This window comes from Diabrotica virgifera, chromosome 9 (genome assembly GCF_917563875.1).
Source record: "Diabrotica virgifera virgifera chromosome 9, PGI_DIABVI_V3a".
In the NCBI taxonomy this organism is placed as follows: Eukaryota; Metazoa; Arthropoda; class Insecta; order Coleoptera; family Chrysomelidae; genus Diabrotica; species Diabrotica virgifera.
The window spans coordinates 67,845,433-67,871,204 of NC_065451.1; the positions used below are offsets into that span (position 1 = coordinate 67,845,433).

The 25,772-nt window shown below is 33.6% G+C and overlaps 1 protein-coding gene across 1 annotated transcript; it reads left to right on the forward strand.

Annotated features, from left to right (window-relative positions):
* The first annotated feature begins 431 nt into the window (after positions 1 to 431).
* LOC126892478 (autophagy protein 5) lies at positions 432 to 23,938 on the forward strand. Its single transcript, XM_050662011.1, has 4 exons — positions 432 to 1,286; positions 10,493 to 10,617; positions 18,730 to 18,927; positions 23,698 to 23,938. The coding sequence occupies exons 1-4, from the start codon at positions 925 to 927 to the stop codon at positions 23,805 to 23,807; spliced, it is 795 nt and encodes a 264-aa protein (XP_050517968.1). The 5' UTR covers positions 432 to 924; the 3' UTR covers positions 23,808 to 23,938.
* The last annotated feature ends 1,834 nt before the right edge of the window (positions 23,939 to 25,772 follow it).

Consider the following 25,772-nt stretch of genomic DNA (forward strand, 5'->3'; position numbering starts at 1 on the left):
AGTAATGTTTACATATCCATACCAGTGTGAATTTTACTACACGTAATTTGCCGTGTAAAGACAGAAAAAGTAGGGATACACGTAAAATATTTGCGAATTATGTACCCATAGGGCTTTTCATTCACAGTCATTTGTTTCGAGCTTCTGTCATGTGTCACATAATATTAATATATATCTACGTCATACGTTATTGGAATATAACAATGATACAAACCAGAGACGTATGACGTAGATATATTAATATTATGTGACACATGACAGAAGCTCGAAACAAATGACAATCGATGAAAAGCCCTATTGGGACCGTGCAAGTTCGGCAAAGCGACCTCTATTTCTACGCTCTGTACTTTTTTTCGCACTTTTAATTATATTGGCCAATTATATTAGTCCTGGTTGCTGGATAATTGTCAAGACCATAGTCCAAAAAAATAATAAGAAGAAAAAATAAGATGCAGGTTATGTTTAGCAAACGTAAACAATTGTATGTAGTAAATAAAATCAGTTATTAAAATGCAGTACTGCAAGCAAAATACAATTAATTAAATTTACCTTTATATAATAATTGCATATCATATCAATATTGTGGAGCAATATATAATTTTTCTGCGTCAATGACAGAAGGTATGAAATATACGTCAATTTGACAATTTCAATTGACAATATGAATTATTTAAGATAGATGCAATATTTCTCCGCGACTCGCGCACGGTCGTTTCTCGTTTCCCTTTCCAAGTACTTGCACACCGCGGATAGCCTTAACATACCATACTACTGTGATCTGTGATCGACTTTTTTGCAACATAAATATTGACTCCTTTTTACCCAGTGCGGTCCTGGTTTTCAATCCTTTGAAGAAGAAGAAGAAGAGTGAACATTTTTTCGTTTTCCCAACCTCATTTTATAATCTGTCAGATAGAAAAAATAATGGCGAACGATAGAGAAATTCTTCGAGAAATTTGGGAAGGCAAATTGCCGATTTGTTTTCGATTAGACAGTGAAGAAGTTGCAGATGTTCGCGAACCAGACCCATTTTATTTGATGGTTCCAAGACTCAGTTACTTTCCGTTAGTAACAGACAAAATAAAACGACACTTTCTCAAATATGTAGACTGTGAGAAGTCTGAACAAGAAATGTGGCTGGAATACAATGGACAACCCTTAAAATGGCATTATCCAATCGGGGTGTTGTTTGATCTTTCGTTTGACAAAGACGAGATTCTGCCTTGGAATATAATTGTGCATTTTGACAAGTTTCCTGAAGCTGAGATTTTTAGATTTAGTAATAAGTAAGTATCCTAATATACTCATTTATTATAGGATCACCCCGCAATGTTTATATGTTTTGTTATGCCATATGAATATGTCAATACAGTTAACTCTTTCGCTGCTGATGACTCGAAAGATGTTCACTGAGGCTGAGGATATACTAAAGTAAGTTATATGCACGAGCTGATGCACTTATATGCACGAGCTGATGGCGTTGAAAGACATCATCCACCTGTGAGTTAAAAAGCTAATGACATCTTTTTAAGTCATATGTAACGAAAGGGTTAACATATCAGAATATCAACTCCCTGCTGTAAGAAAGTTAAATATGGTAGAGGGAGTACAAGTAAGGTGTTACAGTATTTATGTTGTCAGTTGTAGCATATCAAAAAATTATCGACGCAGGTTGTACATGAAGAAAAAAAGAAGGGAGGAAATGGATTACATCGATACAGTCGATGGATACATTTTTCGAGGAAAAATGTATCCATCGACATAAGAAGAGGGAATATAAACAGAACACTCTCAATGAGATACAAAGTTTATTTAATAAAAATGAAATGAGAAAATACTACAAATCCTTAAATAACAGCCGTCGAGAATTTAAACCATGATTAAAAATTTGTAGAGACACTAACGGTGAAATTCTACATGACAATAGCTCAGTTCTTAACATCTAAATATAAATGATATTGAAGAAGGTTACAACATAGAAAATCAGCAAAATCTACATCATCAACTACACTGTGAAGACCCAACAAGAGAAGTGTCAAATGCCATCCTAAAACTCAGACAATAAAGCCCCAGGAATCGATGAAATCTGTTCTGAAATGTATAAAAAAGGTGGTGATCAACTATTTGCAGCAATCCATAAATTAATAGTACTTATATGGCAGAATGAGCTGGTACCAGAAGAGTGGCTAAAGGGAATAATATGTCTGTTGCATAAAAAAGGTGATCAACTGGATTGTAAGAACTATAGAGGCATTACTCTTCTAGCATCTACTTATAAAATTTTCGGCAATGTATTGTTTGAAAGACTGAAACTTTTCACAAAGGATATTGTTGGTCAAATCAATGAGGATTCACTGCTGGAAGTGAATCAAATTCAAGCACGTAGGGAGAAAGTCACTAGAATATAACATAGATACCCACCATCTCTTCGTCGACTTCAAAGCAGCCTATGACAGTGTTGAAAGAACTGCATTATACAGGGTGTCCCGAAAAGATTGGTCATAAATTATACCACACATTCTGGGGTCAAAAATAGTTCGATTGAACCTAACTTACCTTAGTACAAATGTGCTCATAAAAAAAGTTACAGCCCTTTGAAGTTACAAAATGAAAATCGATTTTTTTCAATATGTTGAAAACTATTAGAGATTTTTTATTGAAAATGGACATGTATCATTCTTGTCGCAGGAACATCTTAAAACAAAATTATAGTGAAATTTTTCCACCCCATAAAAATTTTATGGGGGTTTTGTTCCCTTAAACCCCCTTAAACTTTTGTGTACGTTCCAATTAATTCATTATTGTGGAACCATTAGTTAATTACAACGTTTTTAAAATTTTTTTGCCTCTCAGTATTTTTTCGATAAGGCAGTTTTTATCGAGATGCGGCTTCTTTTTTAATATGTCTACATAAAAAATGTATGGGGGTTTTGTTCCTTTAAACCCCCCAAATGTTTGTGTACGTTCCAATTTAAACTATTATTTTGATACCATGAGTTAAACACAGTATTTTTAAAAATATTTTGCTTCTTAGTCTTTTTTTAATAAGTCACCTTTTATCGAGATGTGGCTTCTTTTTCAAAATATAGCTAAAAATGTAAATTATAAATAAATTTTCAGACTATTAACAGGTCTCTATAATCGTACTTAACCATATACAAATATGTGGTGGATTCGATAAATATTCAAAATATCTCGATAAACAGTGGCTTATCTAAAAAGTCCTGAGGCAAAAAAGTTTTAAAAACATTGTGTTTCACTAATGGTGCCACAATAATAATTTAATTGGAACATACAAAAAAGTTTGGGGGGGTTTAAGGGAACAAAACCCCCATAAAATTTTTATGGGGTGCACAAATTTCACTTCAATTTTTATTTAAGATGTTGCTGCTATAAGAATGCCACATGTCCATTTTCAATAAAAAATCTTTAACAGTTTTCGATACATGAAAAAAAAAATCGATTTTCATTTTGTAACTTCAAAGGGCTGTAACTTTTTTTGTGTGCACTATTGTATATAGGTAAGTGAGGTTCAATCAACCTATTTTTGACCCCAGAATCTCTGGTATAATTTATGACCAATCTTTTCGGGACACCCTGTATAATGCAATGATAGACTTTGGGATCCCATCTAAGTTGGTCTAGTTGACTCAACTAACAATGCAAAATGTAAGCTTATGCATTAGAATTCAAGGAGAAAACTTGACATTCTTTGACATTAATAATGATCTAAGACAGGGGGACACGCTGGCGTGTCTTCTCTTTAATATTGCATTGGAAAAGGCAGCCAGAAAATTAAATATTAGAATGAATGGAACTATTTCTAATAGATTGACACAAATTCTCGCATTTGCTGACGATATAGTTATAGTGGGCAGAATCATGAGAGACATGGTGCAGTGTTTTACAAGACTTTCGGACGCAGCGTATGAATTAGGACTTGTGGTAAATGAGGAAAAAACCAAATATATGTTGGTTTCTAAAAACTCCCAAAATATCGAACAGAGAATTCAAATTAACAACCATACCTTTGAGCAAGTCAAGGAATTCACATATCTTGGATTGCTAGTAAACTCAATAAACACGATGAAATAAAAAGGCACATAGTAATAGCAAACAGCACTGTTCACAGTCTCCAGAAACATTTAAAAAATAAAAATATAAAACGTGCAGTAAAGCTTAATATATACAAGACCTTAATAAGACCGTTTTTGATATATATGGGGATATATATGGATATATATGGGGATATATATGGATTTGATATATATGGGGCTGAAACGTGGACCTTATCTGAAAATGATGAAAGACTTCTTGGTAATTTTGAGAAAAAAATTCTTAGAAAGATTTTTGGTACAGTAAATGAAAATGGGTCGAAGATACAACTTTGAACTGTATGAGGTAATATACCGAAACTTACTGGACTTAGATGGGCTGGACACATTGCTAGAATACCAGATCATGAATACACTAAGAAATTAACTTTCACAAAACCAGAGGACATAAGAAGTAGAGGATGACCACGAAAAAAATGGATTGATGATGTAGAAGAAGACCTAAAGATTCTAGGGGTCAGAAGATGTAGGGAAGGTGCCAGGAATCGACAGGAGTGGCGACTTCTTTGCGAGTAGGCCAAGATCCACAACGGATTGTCGAGCCACTTATGGTGATGATATTGTCAGTTGAAACACCCAAACAAACTGGTGGACAGCAAATATTAAAGGAATACAGTAGAGCGTCGATAATCTGAACTAATTGGTACAGGGGTAGTTCGGATTATCGAACATATGTTCAAAATACATACAAAGCTCATAAACATAGTACATATGTACATACGTTTTAGTTACAAGGAATAAAACACCTGCATAATAAATAAATATATTGTATGTACTTCTGCATAATCAAAACAAAAATCTGCGGTCATATTTTGCCCATATTGTCATACTTAATCCAAAAATTCGGTGTGCAATCATATTTTTTAATTTTATAATTTTTTTTTGCGTTCGGATTAGCGAACGTTCGGATTACCAGGGTTCGGATTATCGACGCTCTACTGTATATCATATTACGAGACATGGGCACATCATTATTTATTTTTATATTCAAGTATGGATTTATAAGGAACAGTAATGACAATTTTGATGAACATAAATTAATGGTTGTAAAAAATAAACAAATATTTGGCTGTAACAGCACTGCCATGAGTCAAGACTACTCAAATGTTTCATATCTGTACATAATATGTAATGTACACTTGCTGGTGATGTAATTTTTTGGCTGTGTGTTTTTTCCATATCTCTCCTATGAAGTATGGGGACTATTCAAATAGGTTTTAAATGTTAAGGCGTGTTATTTATAATTAAACTTCTTCTTCGTCTATGGCAGTGGTTCCCAACCTTTTTCCCTCGAGGACCACAAGATCTATAAGAAAACGTCTGCGGACCACATGATTTTATAACTAGGTAAATTAAATTGAGAACTAGAGAAATATATTTTAAATCCTTTAATATACATTGTATTAAGAGTAAGTAATTAGAAAAAAAACATAGTTATAGTCTTAATATAGTTATAGAAACATTATAAATCTATTGTAAAACGCTTACAAAATATGACACTAAGTCTCTCAGTGACTTCCTTGGTTTTGCATTTTACTGGCAAGATCTTCGATATTTGGCTTCAAAGAGGTCAAACTCAACCTGAATGGAGCATCCAATTTCAACAAACTGTTACGATGCTTATTCTTAATAACATTTAGTGTTGAAAATGCTGTTTCACAAAGATATGTAGAATTGAAAGGAAGTAGAATTTTCAAGGCTTTTTGGCTGAGGGTTTGGTACTCATCAAGTAACTTGATCCAAAAGCTTGCAATATTGTCACATTGTATTTTGACAACTTCAAGCTGAGGATCAGAAGATATCTCAATAAGTTCTTCCTGTTCATTAAGTGTAAGATCAATATCCTTGAGTGGTAAAAAAGGATTTGCCACCCACAAGTTTTTAGAACTGACGTCAGAACTGGCAGGGAAATAGTTGTCAAAATACCCTTGAAGCGATGCTATGTAAGCCTTTACCAAAGATGACAGCTGTTCTTTATTTATATTCATACCTTCCGTTTCTATTATAAATTCAGAAAACAGATTAAACATAGCAAAAGATCCTTTCTCTACTTCAGTTTGCCATAACTTTAACTTTTGTTTGAATGCAGCAATTTTTTTCCACAGATCGAATACTGTGTGTGAGGGCCCTTGAAGACCAAGATTCAGCACATTTATAATTTCAAATATATCAGTCAAAAAAGCAAGTTTAGCCACCCATTGTCCATCCCGAAACACAGCCGCTAGTTCTGGATTGTTTTTGTCAAGGAACATACAAACCTCCTCTCTAAGTTCATAAAATCTGGCCAATACACGCCCTCGGGATAACAATCGTACTTCAGTGTGGAGGAGAAGTTTGGAATGAAGCGAGCCCATATCATCACAAAGCGTAGCAAACAATTTTGAATTAAGAGCTTTGCTCCGGATTAAATTCACAGCCTTTACAACTGTAAGGAGGACTTCATTGAGTTCAGGACTCAACTGTTTGGTTGCTAGCATTTCTCTGTGAATAATGCAGTGTGTTATTTGTACTTCGGTTCCCGCTTCTTTCAGTACAAAACTTTTAAGGCCTTGTTTGGAGCCTGTCATAGCAGCCGCGCCGTCAGTACACAATCCAACACAGTCTTTCCAAGATAGTTTATGCAACTTTAAATACCCATCAACAGCATTAAAAATGTCCCGACCTTTTGTATGACCTGGCAGTTCAATAGATGTCATGTATTCTTCATTTAATTTTTTTTCTTCATGATCAATGTATTTTACATACACCAGTAAAATTGCTTTATTTGTAACATCGGTAGACTCATCTAATTGCAAAGAAAACCACTTAGATTGGTGAAGCTTTATTATGAGTTAATTTTCAACATCTGCTGCCATCGATTCAACTCTTCTAGTAACTGTATTATTTGATAGAGCTATGTTTTTCATTTTTTTAGCTGACTCTTCACCAAGTACTTCTTTAGTGGCTTCAAAAATACAGGGTAAAATTAAATCTTCTCCTATTGTAAATGGTTTTTTTGCTTTTGCTATTTTCAATGAAATTAAAAAAGATGCTTTTAAAGCAGCCTTATCCTGAGAAGAATACTGTTTCATTACTTGTTTTGCATTTTTAAGCTGAGTTTCCTTGCGCTTGAAAAAATCCAATGGTTTTTGAACAAGTTCTTTGTGTTTTGTCTCAAAATGACGCATGAGTTTGGCCGGTTTCATAGCTTCATTGCATAAAACCTCTGAACATACAACACACTGAGGCAAATGAACATCTCCATCTTCTTTAAAAGTAAATCCATATTTTAAGTATTCTGGGCTGTACTTACGATTGGCTGGTTTTCTACTTTTAGGTTCACTTGAAACAAACCTGTCACTAACACTCGTACTAGCACTAGGTCCGGGTTCACTTTCATCATGTGCTCTTTTTAAAAACTTAAACAAATTCACTTGCTTACTTATTGCAGTCTCTCACTCTGTACATACGGTACGTGACACTAGACACTACGACAGACAAATGGCCATGGAACTCAGGAGAAGGTAGACAATGCTGGGCGGGGGTGCGGCTACACAGCGGCGGAGGGGAATGACCGAGCTTGAGAGTGGTGGAAGCATGTGTCCGCCCGCCCCGCAGTGACTATTAATAGCCTACCCTCTCCGCGCTCGCGCTGTGCCACTGTCACTCCACGCCTAACATCAGAAATAAAAACAGCATTACTCGTGTGGCATACTTTCATAACAAACGTATCTCCGAGGATGAATGTCTCATTATATAGCCAGTAAAAACATTGTTATACTCGTATTGATGAAGAAAACCGTGAATTATAAGACGTACTCTGAAACAGCCCGCGGACCACACGTAAACTCGGCGCGGACCACAAGTGGTCCGCGGACCACGGGTTGGGAACCACTGGTCTACGGCACCATAGCCCAAATTGAGTCTTGACCTCCTTTATTTTTTACCTCCACCCTTGTTTGTCTGTGGCTGCTCTTCTCCATACAAAGACTCCTAAAAGTGCTTGTGTGTCGCTACTTACTGTGTTTCCCAGTGCTTTCTTGGTTTCCAACCGGTCTCTTTTCTTGCATTCTAGCGTTCAGTGTTCTTTTTGGTAGACTATCCTCTCCCATTCTTATCACATGTCCGGCCCATTGCAATCTTTGTATTTTAATGAAGTCTGACAGTGGTGTTTCCATATAAAGTTGATAAAGCTCGTTGTTGTATAAAATTCTGAAGATTCCGTTTTTCATCACAGGTCCTAGTATTCTCCTCAGTACTTTCCTTTTGAATGTGTTGAGTTTGTTTTTGGATGTTTCATAATTAAACTTGATTACTGGTAAATGTGATATTGAACTGCTCTCATAAATCATGTCAGAGTGAAATGTTTCAACTGAAGTTATAAAAACTACACCAAGGAAACAAGGAACTTTGAAGATTTGGCACAATTTTTAAAGAGTATGGATTGGTACATTATCAAGTCCAACTTAATGACAGCTATTGTCTAAAACTTCACATTAATCAAATTCGTAAAACCATGTTAACTAAAATGAATGTAACCTTTGTAAGCAAACCAAAAGTAATTCGTTATCAGCCACAATATCAAGGGCCTCTTCTACATTTTCTACCGTCTATCCAACTTTCAGTTCCTTCAGTTAATTTACATCCATTATAAATAAATCATCAACTGGTACCCATTCATGATTCTGCTACTGAAGAACGTATTTCTCTTAACAATTCACTATGTAGCTGCATATACTTGAACTAATTGAACATCCCGATTCAACATTTCAGAATTACATTATTTAATTCTTTTGTAATTTTATCTTCAAAATAGTGTGGGAGACTATAATATCCTCCTTTATTATAGGATTACCTGCAATGTTTATATTTTTTGTTATGTCATATCGCCGGTCCGGAATAAGAATGACGTAACTGCAAAAAGCCAAATTTCTCAGGAGAGCAAAAATTTTTAAATATTTAAAATACGGAAAATGAGGAGTAATCATCGAGGAGCATCGGTATGGCGTTTATTCTTACAATGATGGCTTTTATTTTTATCCCTGTCGGTGGGAATTTCATTATCTTAATTTAATCCCCTCATTTTCAACCCTTTTACAGTGGCGTCATTCTTCATCTAAATTTTTTTAAATATTTAAAACAGTGATTAAATAAAGAGTAGCCGCCCAGAGCATTGGTATGGCTTTTATTCTTACAATGGTGGCTTTTAGTTTCATCCCTATTGGTTCGAATTTCATTATCCTAATTTAATCCTCCCATTTTCAATACTATCTACAGTTGCGCCATTCTTGATCTTAAAATTTTTCTGTACAAAAAAACTATTTTCATATACTTAGTTTGCCGTTTATTCTTACAGCAATGGTTTTTATTTTCATCCCTATTGGTCCGAATTACATTATTTTAATTTAGTCCCCCCATTTTCAACCCTATTTACAGTTGCGTCATTATTCGTTATCTGAAACAAGGTCTAAAACGGTGCGTATTTCAATAACGACGCAACTACCCTGTAGTGGCTCACATAGTTACAATTCTGTCACTTTTGTATCATCTTCACACAGTATTTTAGAAGTTAATTAGGCAATAAACAGGAATTGACAAAATTTGCAGTTACGTCATTTTTATTCCGGAACGGCGATATTATGAAAATGTCGATGCAGTTAACAGTTGTGACATTAGGATTATAAAAATGGGCTAATTATTTTATTGAAAGATGTAATAGTAAGATAGGAATTTGCTTATCATAAATATAAGTATTACTACATATGTATAACTGAAATAAATATTAAGAGGAAACAGTAGCGATCAACAGGTAGCGAAAACGCGTTCCAAGATTGCGGCTGTAATTTTGAATATTTTTTCGAGATATTTGGCACACATATTCGTAATATAATAAAGAATTGCGGTACAGAGCCCAATTTGAAAAATATATTAATATGTGGAAATTACTCTGTAATTAAATACAATATTAAAAAAACGAGCCTGTACCGCCATTAAGAAGAACAAAAAAATACACTTTCTTCAAATAAACTTTTTTATCCGATGCCTATATTTTGTGTCATTTTGGAACTACTAAAATTTTTTATTTCATTAGTAGTTCCAAAATGACACAAAATCTAGGCATCGGATAAAAAAGTTTATTTGAAGAAAGTGTATTTTTTTGTTCTTCTTAATGGCGGTACAGGCTCGTATTTTTAATATTGTATTTAATTACAGAGTAATTTCCACATATTAATATATTTTTCAAATTCGGCTCTGTACCGCCATTCATTATTATATTACGAATACGTGTGCCAAATATCTCGAAAAAATATTCAAAATTACAGCCGCAATCTTGGAACGCGTTTTGGCTACCTGTTGATCGCTACTGTATCACCTTAATATTGATGTATTATTTTTAGAGATATGGTAGAGGCTTATTTTATGTCTTGTTTAAAAGAAGCTGATGTACTTAAACATAGAGGACAAATTGCAGGTAGTATGCAGAAAAAGGACCACAATCAGTTATGGTTGGGATTGCAAAATGGTAAGCAAATCTACAAGAAATCAATAATTTTTTGTGTATATCTATTTTTTGTGTATATGAGTATTGTTTATTTCAATTATTATTTTACTTTTTCTTGTACTATTATTTTTAAGACAGGGTTGTGTGTTATCAACTTTGTTTAACGTATACTCAGAAATAATTTTTAATGAAGCCTTGGAAGGACAATGTGGAGTTCGAATCGGGGGAGAAACTATTAACAACATCAGATATGCAGACGACACCGCGATCATGGCTGAAAATATCGAAGATCTTCAATTCCTTATAGATCGAGTCACTAGAGAATGCTCCAATAACGGATTTAACATAAATGCAACAAAGACAAAGTTACTTGTGGTTAGTAAACAAGACGTCGGCCCTATGCAACTAATTGTCAATGATGAATCAATAACAAAAGTTAACCATTTTAAATACCTAGAATGTTGGATAAACGAGACACTAAATCCGGATGAAGAAATTAAAACTCGTATAGAAATTGCAAGAGGAGCATTTATGAAACTTAGATCTATTCTGAGCAACTCTCAGCTGAACTTACAACTAAGAATCAAGTTCCTAAAATGTTATGTGTATCCTGTATTACTATATGGATGTGAAACCTGGATCATGAAGGTTAACATGATGAACAAATTAGAAGCCTTTGAGATGTGGTCGTATCGTAGAATGCTCAGAATATCTTGGGTTCAACGCATTTCAAACAGAGAAGTCTTAAACAGAGTAGGTCAAGGCGAAGGTGACTTAATGAAGATGATAAAAAAGAGAAAACTTGAATATCTGGGGCATATAATGAGAGGTAGCAGATACAGGATGCTGCAGTTAATACTCAATGGAAAGATCGACGGAAAAAGAGGAATTGGTCGAAAGAAATATTCATGGCTCCGAAACCTTCGTCAATGGACTGGCTTATCAGCAGATCAATTGTTACATGCCGCACAAGATCGAGAACGATATCGGCAAATTGTTATGGAAGCTACCTACGCCTAAAAATTTGGGCACGGTACTTAAAGAAGAAGAAGATTATTTTTAAGATTTATTATTTCTTTACTAGTATTTTTTCCAATAAGAAAATTAGAAAATCATCAAAATTTTTTGACAGCTTCTTATATTTGTATGCATAATATTAAGAGGTTGTATTAAATTATTAAGAGGATCGGTACGTATTTTCGGCTGCAATGCTATTCAAATGGGGATTCATTTTTTTTTCGAATCCTGAGAAAACTAATAAGTATTTTTTTAAAATTTAAACGCAGAATGAAAGATTACGTTATTAGCGAAGGCCGAAAGTCCCTGGGAACTTCTATAATGTTTATTTTAATAAGTTACAGGGGTGAAAAACTAAGAGAAAATGTAGTGTGAATTTTAATTTCAAATATCTCATTCGAAAGAAACTTCTTATATATTCTAAGGGACTTTCGGCGCTCGATAATAATTTAGTCTTTCATTTTGTGTTTAAATTTTTTAAAAATATTTATTAGTTTTTTCAGAATTCGAAAAAATAGACACCATGTCCGTGGAAATCGAACATTCGCTATCTTTGTCATACAACGCACTCATTCGAATATAATATGTTATGACAAGACTCAAGAAAGTGACAAGTAGAGATGTGTCCGACCCGCTATTTTGATATAGCAGTTCATTCTGCTACTGCTTTTTAACGCTTTTACGATGATAATAAAATCAATCAAAGAGTTGTTTATTAAAATAGCATTGATAGTGTATTTGAAAAATAATAATTGATTTAAGGCGTACAATTAATAAAAATTGTTTATTGTTTATATATTATTTATGGAAAATCCAAGTATTTCAAGTCTTAAAGTTCAAATAAAAGTAAGAGTATATAAGAGTTTGTTCCGATAACCGTAAATAGGTATGAGTTTAGCTATAAAGTAAAGTGCCCATGGTGGCATAAAATGTAGTAAATACTAATTCTTCAAGTACGTACTACATTTTTGAAGATTTCACTACACTTAAAAAGCATTTGCTTTTCTCCGTAGTATTTGCTACTATTTACCAGCCTACATAGAAGAATGTACTACGCTTTTGAAGTATGTGCTTGTTTAGTAGTATTTTGCTTCAGTTCAAGTGAAGTTGGTGGGTGGACGTCTTCGGCGTAGGTATTTTTTTGTTACAATATGGCAGCATTTATGAATGTGTGTCATAGAAAAATTTACAAACTAAGAAGAAGATTCTTAATTTTTGGGGTCATTATTTTATCAAATAAAATTTAATAATTGTGAAGAAGATTAACAAATAACAATTGTTCATTTTTATCCTCGCGTAACTCTTTTGTCGCTTCGGATCTGAGTCACTCATTTTTACTCATGTACAATTCTAATAATTTGGTACGCAAAAATGTGAATTTACAAATCACAAGCACATAGAAAACTAATTCCATCACGATGGGTGTAATGCAGACACGGCTGGCGTAACGCTTTGTAGTAGATACTTCTGGTCAGTAGTAGGTACTTCTGTTGTGTAGTAATAAATAGTTTACTCCTTTAAATGAGAATAATATTTAATGCGAAAATTATTGATTTACCGATAGATTTTATAGATCATATTTTCACTATAAATTTAAAATTAATTTGAAAAATACAAAAGTAAATAATTTGATTTATGTAAAAAAGTACTTACTTCAATTGAGCTAACTGTCTATTTCTTCGCTTTTCAGTAACACATTTCTTATAACAACGTCCCATATTTTAATTTGCGCAAATAAAGAAATAAATAAAGTCTTTATAAATTAATTGAGTAATACTACATTTATACAACGCAGTTCTTCACATGTTCAAACCTTATCTAAGCTTTCCATGGTAACAGGACATTATTAAAATAATTTTACAACTTTTTTTCTTTTTCGACTATTTGTATAGTATATAAATAATGGTAACCACTGAATACATAATTAGTGAAAAAATAATCCTATCATTTATACAAGTAAAGGTTATCCAAGAACATTCAAAAACTGAACAAACCGAAATAGCCATCTCTACCTTTCTAATGACAATGTCACTGTCAACTTAATGTTTACATATGCAGTTTCCATACCAGTGAGAATTTTACTACACGTAATTTGCCGTGTAAAGACAGGAAAAGTAGGGATAGCCGTAAAATATTTGCGAATTATGTACCCATAGCCTTAATTAAACCATTAAAGTCATTCATTCTAATATGCACGATGTTTTATCAACTACATACTTCATATTATTGAATAAATGCATCCATATTTAATAAATTGAAATTGATTTCAATAGTTAAAAAATGTTAAGAAATGTTAAAATGTTAATACAAAGAATATAAATAGTTATCAAACAAATGTTAACAAATAGTGTTTTGTGGAAACAAAAACCAAGACAAACGATGAATTACTTTTAAATACATATTTCTTGGCCTTTGTTTAAACTTATAACATTAGTTTGTCTATTAGTAACTTGTAGTCCCAGTAACTTTGTTGTTTTTCGTAGTGTCTTGAGAAGTTATATATTTAATAGAGATATGTTGAATCTCTTCGCTTTCATCACTTTCAGCCCCTTCTTTGTTGATATAATGATCGTCTTTGTCTTTTAATGGTTCTTGGTACTTGGTGTCGATGGTTTACTTATGGTTTGCTGTGTGGTTGTGCCAAGTTGTTTCAAGTTATCAGTGGTGTAGCTGGAACCATTAACGTAAAGTCTATTCCCTTTAAGGGGATGGGTACGTAGTTTCTGCTCCAATGCTGTTTAAATAGGATTCATTTTTTTCGAATCCTGAGAAAACTAATAATAGTATGGTATAACTAGACCCAAACCCAGACATCCAAAGTGAAAGTTATCCTCCAACATCAAATTGTTCTATAATGGTGTGACTTTTTTCTGAACATTATGTGGACCATATTATGGTCCACATTATGGCCGAAATTTTGAGCGTCGGGTTTGGGAGGGTGAGGGGGGGGGGGGGGGGAGAAATCTGTAAATTCGTATTTTTTTACGTTTTTCGCCAATATTTCTAAAACTGTGCTTTAGCATAAACAGTGTCCTACACAAAAATGTTCTACATAAAATTTAAAACAAAAAAGGTCGTTAACAGAATTGTTATAAAATCAACGGTTCCAGAGTTACGGAGGATGAAAAGTGGATGTTTTCGATACTTTTTATATTTTTTGGGCAATTTATAATATTATTACCGCTGAAAGAAATTTTCTTTAACAGAATTGTGTTTTGTAAATAAAATTTGTTGACGATGGTATGTTAGTGATATGCTCTTAAAGAAATGTCAACCTCACACCCCAAAATCATCGTCATTTGCCCAAAAAATATAAAAAGTATCGAAAACTTCAACTTTTCACCCTCCGTAATTCTGGAACCGTTGATTTTATAACAATTATGTATAGGACCTTTTTTCTTTTAAATTGTATGTAGAAAATTTTTGTATAGAACATTGTTTACGCTAAAACATAGTTTTAGAATATTGACGAAAAACGTAAAAAACTACTAATTTACCGACTTCTCCCCCATCTCCCCCCAAACCGGACGCTCAAAATGGTGTAACTTTTTACTGAACAATATGTGGACCATATAGAACAATTTGGTGTTGGAGGGAAACTTTTACTTTGGATGTCTGGGTTAGGCCTTCTTTTTGGACCAATTATACTATACTACCTCCGTGACTTTGGAACCGTTCATTTTAGAAGGATTATGCATAGGACCTTTTTTATTTCAAATTTAATGTAGAACAATTTTGTATAGAGGGTTGTTCATGCTAAACCTCTTAGTTTTAGAAATATTGACGAAAAACGTAAAAAACTACGAATTTGCAGATTTCTCCCCCCTCTCCCCCAAACCCGACGCTCAAAATGGTGTGACTTTTTTCTGAACATTATGTGGACCATATAGAACAATTTGGTGTTGGAGGATAACTTTCACTTTGGATGTCTGGGTTTGGGTCTAACTATACCATACTATCAAGTGTTCTTTTAGTGTTTTTGCTTCTCTATTTGATTATTTGTTAGGTTGTTAGCTTATTTACAATGTAAACTTTCGTGCCTTTTAATTGAAAACAGTTCTTTAAAATTTCCCTCTTTTTTAGGTTTGATATAAAATTTAATTTAAGTGGTGTATTGCAAAACGTTTTTTAAACAATAGTAATTATTCATATCATTTACACTCAATTTAATTTTCAAAAGTTGATTCATTTTATTGCAAAAACGCTTATTTCCAAGTTTTTGGAGTTTTCAATACCAAATATTAATAAAGTATTTTTAATTTGGCCCCATTCTAAACATTCAATTTCCTCTTTCAATTGTGAATTTTCCTTTTCTAGGTTTTTTTATCTTCTCATTCAAGTTTTCAATGTTTAATAATATTCTTACTTCACTTTCTTGTACTGCGTTTTTTAGTTCGGTTCTAATTTTCCATATTTCCTCGGTTAGCTTATCAAATTCACTTAATTCATGAACCATTTTAACATAACAGCAAAAATTTTTTGAGATAATTTTTCAATTTGTGCTTTTTAATTTGACAGTTTTTTGACAATTTTTCATGACATTGTTTGATTTTCATCTAACTTTTTGTGTCACCCTCGTATATTATGTTTATTTATGAGAAAGTTTGTATAATATGTTATATCAAACTCATAATCAAAATTGACGGTTGTATCATCGATACTACTTTTTATTCAGTAGTTTTTAATTTCACTATAAATATTCTTTAAATAATTTTTTGATGAATGATGAATGTTTATGTGTAGAGCTATAGACCAGTAAGGATCTGTTTTTAGGTGGATGTGAGAGGTGGCATTCAGATTTTTGCGGATAAAGTTAGGTGATAACTTCGTTAATAATAATTGATTTATGCTCCTTCTCAAATATGCCCGGAACATTAATAAAAAAATAAAATATTTAAAAATTTCAAAAAATTTCGTTTTTTTTCTAATTTTTTTGCTTATAACTTAAAAACTGTTCATTTTAGAACAAAGTCCTATAGGAATAAAACAAAGATAATTAAATTTTCTATCAGACGCGATTGGTTAAAAATGTCTTAATTTATCACCCTTGCTTCAAAATAGCAATAAATATAAAATAAGGGGGCAAAACAAGCCTGTCCTTATTCAATGATTTTCCATCACTTAGGTTACACTTGGAACCTTCCTAATTCGCTTAGAAAATTTTTGTAATGTGCTAAAACCGTACACCAAATTTCGTTAAAATTGACTTACTAGATTTTGCATAATAATTTTGCAATCTAAACTTTTTTTTAAAAATTAAAATTTTTTAAAATCTTGCACAACAAAAACTAGAACATACAAAGATTTGTCAATTTTTTTACATATAAAGAAGTACTCCACCTATCTAATGCACTTTACAGAATTGAAATCGGATTATTTAAGCAGCCTCAGCAATGTTTTAAAGTTATAAACAATTTTTTGGCTTATAAACAAATTAGTGCTGTGGCTAGGAGGGAGTGCTACGGGCTCCTTTATTTAGATAGACTTAGCCAAGTTTTTTATGTATTTTGACCCGTAGAACACGAATTTTTTGGGTAACAGTTGATCCGGATGTCGATAAGATTGTTATAAACAAAGAACTTGAGGAATTACATAAAATCGATTTTTCGCAAAATAAAACATTTTTTTTTATTTCTTGGGTAATTCTAAGCAAAAAATGTTCTTACAAGTTTTTTCGTAGGATGCATAGTTTTCGAGATAAACGCGGTGGAACTTTCAAAAAATCAAGAAATTGCAATTTTTGAACGCGAATAACGTTTGATTAAAAAATAAAATAGCAATTCTGCTGACAGCATTTGAAAGTTTAAGTCAAATTATACCGGTTTTAATTATTTGCATTGCTAAAAATTAATTTTTTGATTATTAAACAAAGCTATTTGTTTATAAGCCAAAAAATTGTTTATAAATTTAAAACATTGCTGGGGCCCCTTAAATAATCCAATTTTAATTCTGTAAAGTGTATTAGATAGGTAGAGCACCTCTTTATATGTAAAAAAATTAGCCAACTTCTAAATAATCTACTTTTTGTTCAGAAAGATTTTAAAAAATTTGAACTTTTTTAAAAACATTTAGATTGCAAATTTATTATGCAAAATTTATTAGGTCGATTTTAATGAAATTTGGTACACGATTTAAGTATGTTACAAATAATTTCCTAAGCGAATTACTAAGGTTTTAAGTGCCACCAAAGTGGTTAAAAAATATTGAATAACAACAGACTTATTTTGTATTTATTGCTATATTGCAGAAAAGGTAATACCTTAGGACATTTTTTACCAGTCGTATATCATACAAAATTCAATTATCTTTATTTTATTTTTCTACGCCTTTGTTCCAAAACGAATCCTTTTAAAGTTATAAGCAAAGAAAGCAGAAAAAAATCGATGTTTTTCGAAATTTTTAAATATTTTAATTTTTTTATTAATGTTCCGGGCATATTTGAGAAGGAGCATAAGTCAATTATTATTACTAAAGGTGTCACCTAACTTTATCTGCAAAAATCCGAATGCCACCTCTCACATCCAAAAATAGACGTTTTTTCGCAGATGCTTACTGGTCTACTAGCTGATCTACAACATATGCTGTTAGAATGCCATTTACATTTTATTGAAATATCAAATTTCTATACCAATCTAGTTCAATTACCTTTTAATCTTACGTATCTTTTAGAGTCAAACAATCTAGATGTATATAAAATTTTATACAGCCATGTTAATAATTGTTTAAAATTAAAGCTCCGATAAAAAAATTATAAAAAAAAATAATAAAATAAAATAAAAAGTTACTAAGCAGATCTAAACCTCCGAGGTATTGAATCAAGTTTATGTCTTAGCGTAGTAAAAAAATATACAAAAAAAAACAAACGAAAAAAACAAAAAAAAATAATAAAAAAATATAATAAATAAAATAATTGTAAAAAATATGATAAAAAATAATAATAAAAAAACAGAGTAAAAACTTAGTAGTAGTAATAGTTTTAAATGCAGATACTAAGCACATATTTTGTAAAAGAGAGAGCTCAAAACATTGACTGGCCACTTGGTTGCTAAAACCAGTGCCAATAAAACACAAACACACACACAATAATTTTTTAAACTGTAAATTTTAATTTTTTAGACAAATTTGATCAATTTTGGGCTGTAAACAGGAAACTAATGGAAACTACAAATGATCAAGATCATTTTAAATACATACCGTTCAGGTGCTATATGGATAGTGGATATAAGCAAAAACTGGTAAAGCCTGTTACAGAAGGTGGTGCTAAAAAGACTCTACAAGACCTAATTAACGAAATATTTCCAGAAAATGGCGATGGTGAGTGATAATTTCAGATTTAATAAGTGACAGCTTTCTATATAATTAAGTGTTTCATTCAAACTGTGTATTATCTCATATCTGCCGAATTTAACTATGGTGTATGCTAGAAAACCTTACTCCAATTATGCTAAATTAGTACATTATAGCTAGTTTTATGGCTGTTTTCCTTCAGCTTGGTTGGAATTTTCTGAGAATGGACCCTATGACGCGCTTAGGGATATTGTTAAAGATGAAATAGGGTATTAAAAATCATGAAATTATGTACAAAATTATGAGACGAAACGACAGTGTTCTTTATCTATAAAGAAATACAAAAACGAGAGAAAACACAAAATTTATTTGATAAAAATTTTTTCTTCTTAACAGCCAATAATGGATGTGGTGATATAATCTGAAAAAGACGAGGCCTCAGATTCAGAATCTATTTCTATCATTAGCTCATCCTGGTCATCTAAATTCTACATTTCAATGTAGTGATGAGGAGTTGTGTCATTTGGTTTTTCACGAGTTGCCAGCTCAGTCATGGATTGGTCTACGTCTAACAATTTTAATTTGTGAGCAATAAAAGTTACCTTACCAGCCTGTTCGGCAGTAAGCCGGTTTCTTTTAGAGGAGTGGCCGATTGGATAAAGCCATAAGTACTGAAACTTCAGTCGCTACACTGGATGAAGGCATGCTTAAGATATCAACTGCTATTTTAGTTAATTTTGTTCCTAAACATGTACCTTTCCACCATATTTTATGATTGGGTCTAGTTTTTCGACTGATTTTGCAACGTATGGTTTTTCAAAAAATCCCTCCTTAGACGGATAAAGTGCTAAATCTGTCATTATTTCAGCCGAGGCATCACTATATCTTAAAGTCGCTAAATTATCTATAAATTCAGTTCTCTCAACTTGTTTTTCTCTGCTTAAATGGAACACCATTCTAAATATTTGCACGTTAATATAGCACCATAACAATAAATACTAACACTGTAAACACCCCAGCTAGTAGTTCATGGGATTCCCTCGCCCCAGCTACTTCAATATACATGTTTTTTAAATTACAATAATTCTCATATCTAGTTTTTATTTTTATTTCGGTTTTTGTAAATATAGAAAATTCTCACCGAGAATTTTCTGGCCGAGAATATTGCGAGAACGAGAATATTTTTTTATGTACTTTAATATAACTTACTTTTTCGTGTCTGGATCCGACTACAGTTTTTCTGCCCAATATCGGGCTACGTCTACACCCTTTGAATTTGCGAGCCATAAATCCTCGAGGGTACACTGTGATGGGCAAAGTCTGCATACTCTTAGGTGCTCCAGGTTCTGTATTTCCCCACATTCACAAAGTGCGTCGTTATCTGTCTTGATGCCCGATTTAATGAGCTTCTGTTTTACAGGGGCAACACCGTTTTCCGTTTGGGTGTCCGCTAGGTTCTCCAGTCCAGGTTTATTCCATTAGGTCGTTCTGAATGTAGGGGGAACAGTTCGGATGGTTCGACACTGACATTTCTCATAAACCTTTTCCCTGATTTAAATTAGCTGATTCTTGCCGGTTCGTCAAACCCGTATAATTGGTGCCTTTCATCGAAAGTTTGCCTGAACTTCACATATTGTGAGGCGCATCTACGGTCGTCTGGTGATGCGAATCCAGCTGCCAGGTACAGTAGAGGTAAAGGGTAGGCTTCATAAAACCGGTAGTTATTTTACATGTGTCATTTAAGGGCATAGCCGCAAAATGTCGCCTGTCAAAATGATCAATGTGTTTTAAATGTATTCATTTTTTTTAATCCTTTTTTAATCTCATTCAAAAGAAACTTTTTGTTTATTCTAAGGAACTTTCTGCATTCGGTAATATTGTAGTCTTTCATTCTGCGTTTAAATTTTTCAAAACACATTTCACATAAAACACATTGAACATTTTGACAGACGATATTTGGCGCCCATGCCGTTAACGTCCAGGGCCTCGATTTTTGACCCTTCGCTTCGTTATCAAACGTATTCGTTTCGTATCTGTTTAGTATACAAAGCGAATACGTTCGATAACGAAGCTAAGTTTCGTTTCCTTCGCTTCGTTATCGAACGTATTCGCTTCGTATCAGGGTTCTCGATTTTTGACCTTTCGCTTCGTTATCAAACGTATTCGTTTCGTATCTGTTTAGTATACAAAGCGAATACGTTCGATAACGAAGCTAAGTTTCGTTTCCTTCGCTTCATTATCGAACGTATTCGCTTCGTATCAGGGTTCTCGATTTTTGACCTTTCGCTTCGTTATCAAACGTATTCGTTTCGTATCTGTTTAGTATACAAAGCGAATACGTTCGATAACGAAGCTAAGTTTCGTTTCCTTCGCTTCGTTATCGAACGTATTCGCTTCGTATCAGGGTTCTCGATTTTTGACCCTTCGCTTCGTTATCAAACGTATTCGTTTCGTATCTGTTTAGTATACAAAGCGAATACGTTCGATAACGAAGCTAAGTTTCGTTTCCTTCGCTTCGTTATCGAACGTATTCGCTTCGTATCAGGGTTCTCGATTTTTGACCCTTCGCTTCGTTATCAAACGTATTCGTTTCGTATCTGTTTAGTATACAAAGCGAATACGTTCGATAACGAAGCTAAGTTTCGTTTCCTTCGCTTCGTTATCGAACGTATTCGCTTCGTATCAGGGTTCTCGATTTTTGACCCTTCGCTTCGTTATCAAACGTATTCGTTTCGTATCTGTTTAGTATACAAAGCGAATACGTTCGATAACGAAGCTAAGTTTCGTTTCCTTCGCTTCGTTATCGAACGTATTCGCTTCGTATCAGGGTTCTCGATTTTTGACCCTTCGCTTCGTTATCAAACGTATTCGTTTCGTATCTGTTTAGTATACAAAGCGAATACGTTCGATAACGAAGCTAAGTTTCGTTTCCTTCGCTTCGTTATCGAACGTATTCGCTTCGTATCAGGGTTCTCGATTTTTGACCTTTCGCTTCGTTATCAAACGTATTCGTTTCGTATCTGTTTAGTATACAAAGCGAATACGTTCGATAACGAAGCTAAGTTTCGTTTCCTTCGCTTCGTTATCGAACGTATTCGCTTCGTATCAGGGTTCTCGATTTTTGACCTTTCGCTTCGTTATCAAACGTATTCGTTTCGTATCTGTTTAGTATACAAAGCGAATACGTTCGATAACGAAGCTAAGTTTCGTTTCCTTCGCTTCGTTATCGAACGTATTCGCTTCGTATCAGGGTTCTCGATTTTTGACCCTTCGCTTCGTTATCAAACGTATTCGTTTCGTATCTGTTTAGTATACAAAGCGAATACGTTCGATAACGAAGCTAAGTTTCGTTTCCTTCGCTTCGTTATCGAACGTATTCGCTTCGTATCAGGGTTCTCGATTTTTGACCTTTCGCTTCGTTATCGAACGTATTGGATTCATAAACTAAACAGATACGAAACGAATACGTTCGATAACGAAGCGAAGGGTCAAAAATCGAGGCCCTGGTGACTTGTTGGGCGTGTCTAAATCTACCCCAGACGGGACAAGCATATTTCCCTGTTGAGAAACATAAGGCTTCAGCTGTTGACTTTAAGACCTGTAGGTTTGCACCCTCCCTACAAGTTTCCGGAGAAGGTTGTTTCTCGTAGAAACCTTTTGTTTTGTACTCTGACAGTGGAATTTATATGTTACTGACCCGTCTAGTATCGCTCCAAGATATTGGGGCCTATCAGTATGTTCCAAGCGTTGTCCCTCCCAAGAAACATTCAGTTTGACATGCGCCAAATGGTTGTTGAGATGGAATGCACATACATACTTGGGTTTTAGTAGGGTTTGTCTTTAATGAGTTTTGTTTGTAGTAAGTTGACATCATGTTTAAAGGCTCTTCCTTTGTCAACTGTACTTGTGTGAGTGTTTTCCCTTTTACGGCGATACCGTGTCATTAGCTTTCAGTCTGGGGGTGCATTGGTTGGTTGCTGGTGTAGATATTAAATAGGTACGGCACCAGAACGCTTCCTTGGGGTAGGCCATTTTTTTTGGATTCTCCATCTGCTCCTTTCCATTTAGCACAACGTAGAAGCGTCATAGTCAAGCACAGTGTGATAGATCTTAGCAAGGTTCTGTGGTTTATTGTATCATATGTCGCTGTGAGGTCTATCAAGGCTACTCCCACTATCTCTTTTTGCTCAAATCCCTCCTCTATGTACTCTGTTAGGTTCAGCACTTGGTCTGTGCACGATTTACCTGGCCTGAAGGCTGCTTGTTGTGGGATTAGTTGTGCATCTAATTTTTCCTGGATGCGGTTCAAAATGAGGCGTTCATACAACTTAGTGTGCATAGCGGAGATATCGGACTGTAGCTACTCGGTAGTTCAGAGACTTTCCCAGGTGTCAGAAGGGCTACTACTTTTTGAATCTGGTAGAGCGACATATGTTAAATAGATCGAGCACCTATTGTCTCGCTTTTTGTCCGAAGTATTTTATCTGCTCTGTTAGGATTTCGTCCACCCCAGGTGATTTTCCATTTTTCATAAGGTCCATTCCATTTTTGAGCTCTTCGATGGTAAATGGGTTTAGCAAGATAGTTGTTTCCTGTTCTTGAATTCTTATAATCTTTGGGGCTTTGCAACGATGGTTTGCTTTGCGGACAGAACTCAAAATTTTTGTGATAATAAAAAAATGCTAAATATAATTCCTTATATTATTGTTCTCAATGAAAATGTATATTTTCCAAATATTTTTTGATGGATTTTAACAAAAATTGCATTGCTCTTAATACATACTTTTCTTGTTCCAGTAAAAGTAAAGACACATGGACTCATTCCTCCTTCAGATACTCCTCTACAGTGGCTGTCGGAACATTTAAGTTACCCAGACAACTTTTTACATCTTTGTGTTACGAGTTGAAGAGTGATATAAGATACTATATTTATTTTAGATGTATTGTTGGATATTCTGTTGCATTTAAGGATGGACCATTAGTGTACAAGGACCCAATTTTTTCGGATGTGAAAGTAAAACAAAAAACAAATATTAAACCTTTGTAAAAGCGTTCATTATAAGTAATCAAAGAAAGTATTACTAGAGAAAATTGCCTCGTAAAGCAGTTTTCTACGATATAAAATTAATTACGTGGTTGGTCCGATAAGTACTCAGCCTCTCCGCCCGATGGCGCCACTATCACAAGAGAAATATACTATCGTATAATTTAGAGACGGCCTATATCAAAATCTCAGCCGAATCAAACTCGTAGTTTTGTTTTGACCGCATGTGGAAGCGAGCGTATTTTGGGATTTTAGAAAAATAAAAAAATAGTCTGGGCTGATTATCGGAGAATAGGCCATTTTTGGGAAGTTATTTACCAGCAATTTTATTGCTGGAATCGAATTATAAGATCCTATATATTAATAATATAGGTATGCAAAGTCCTCAGATAGTGTGCTACTTTTTTTATAAACAAAATGGCGCCCGAAAATCGTGTTTTTTTCAATTATTGCTCTATAACTCCGAAGATTTTAATTTTACAACAAAAACACCCAAATAAAAATTCACCGTGATTAAATTCTGCATAGAGACGTGTTTTTCCAGATCTGCTCGGATGAAAATTTTCCTCGGAAAATGCGGGTTTTCCCAACAAAATCTTTAATTTTCAAATAAAGTTTTAGATAAGTAATTATCTACCAATAAGTAAATAATTTGGTGACTTAAAAGCCTTCTTGGTAGTCCTGTCGCCAGGGGGGGTACAACGGCCTCCTTAATTCAGATGGACTTACACCCAAGTTTTTTTTTATGTATTTTGACCCGTGGAACACGAATTTTTTGGGTAACAGTTGATCCGGATGTCGATAAGATTGTTATAAACAAAGAACTTGAGGAATTACATAGCAGCGATTTTTCGCAAAACCAAATAATTTTTTGTATTTTTTGGGTGATTCTCAGCAAGAAATGGTCTTACAAGTTTTTTCGTAGGACGCGTAGTTTTCGAGATATACGCGGTTAAACTTTCAAAAAATCGAAAAAGTGCAATATTTGAACCGGAATATCTTTTGATTAAAAAATAAAGTAGCAATTCTGATTACTGCATTTGAAAGTTCAAGTCAAATTATATCGGTTTTGATTGTTTGCATTGCTAAAAAATAAGTTTTTATTTGTTAAACAAAAGTATAAACACATAGTGTTTCTCGGGCCCAATGCATGCGTTTTAATGGACGTAATGTACGTAGAAAATCTGTATGCGCGCCTACTCGTTCGATTTCAAATTAGAAATGCATTGAAAACATCATTCAATCACTATGTGTTGATAGCTTTGTTTAACAATAAAAAAACTAATTTCTAGCAATGAAAATAATCAAAACCGATAGAATTTTACTTGAACTTTCAAATGCGGTAAGCAGAATTGCTATTTTATTTTTCAATCAAAAGTTATTCGGGTTCAAAAATTGCAATTTTTCGATTTTTTGAAAGTTCAACCCCGTTTATGCCAAAAACTATGCATCCTACCAAAAAACTTGTAAAATAATTTTTTGCTTAGAATGACCCAAAGAATACAAAAACATGTTTTGTTTTGCGAAAAATCGCTGTTATGTGATTCCTCAAGTTCTTTGTTTATAACAATCTTATCGACATCCGGATCGACTGTTACCCAAAAAATTCGTGTTCTACGGGTCAAAATACATAAAGAAAACTTGGGTAAGTCCATCTGAATTAAGGAGGCCGTTGTACCCCTACTGGCGACAGGACTATGGCTTAGATTATAGTTCCAGAAGCTGATGAAAATTAAACGAATATTTTAGCAACAATTCAATTGTTAATTAATAATTTAAGGTCGCAATAATAACCAAAATAATTATGATACACTTATCAAACTTTGAA

Bases quoted from the DNA above. Each gene is read 5' to 3' on its own strand.
- LOC126892478 (XM_050662011.1), top strand. From the start codon at position 925: ATGGCGAACGATAGAGAAATTCTTCGAGAAATTTGGGAAGGCAAATTG. The intron at 10,618-18,729 runs GTAAGCAAATCT...TTAATTTTTTAG, and splicing joins ATGGTTGGGATTGCAAAATG to ACAAATTTGATCAATTTTGG. The intron at 18,928-23,697 runs GTGAGTGATAAT...TTCTTGTTCCAG, and splicing joins ATTTCCAGAAAATGGCGATG to TAAAAGTAAAGACACATGGA.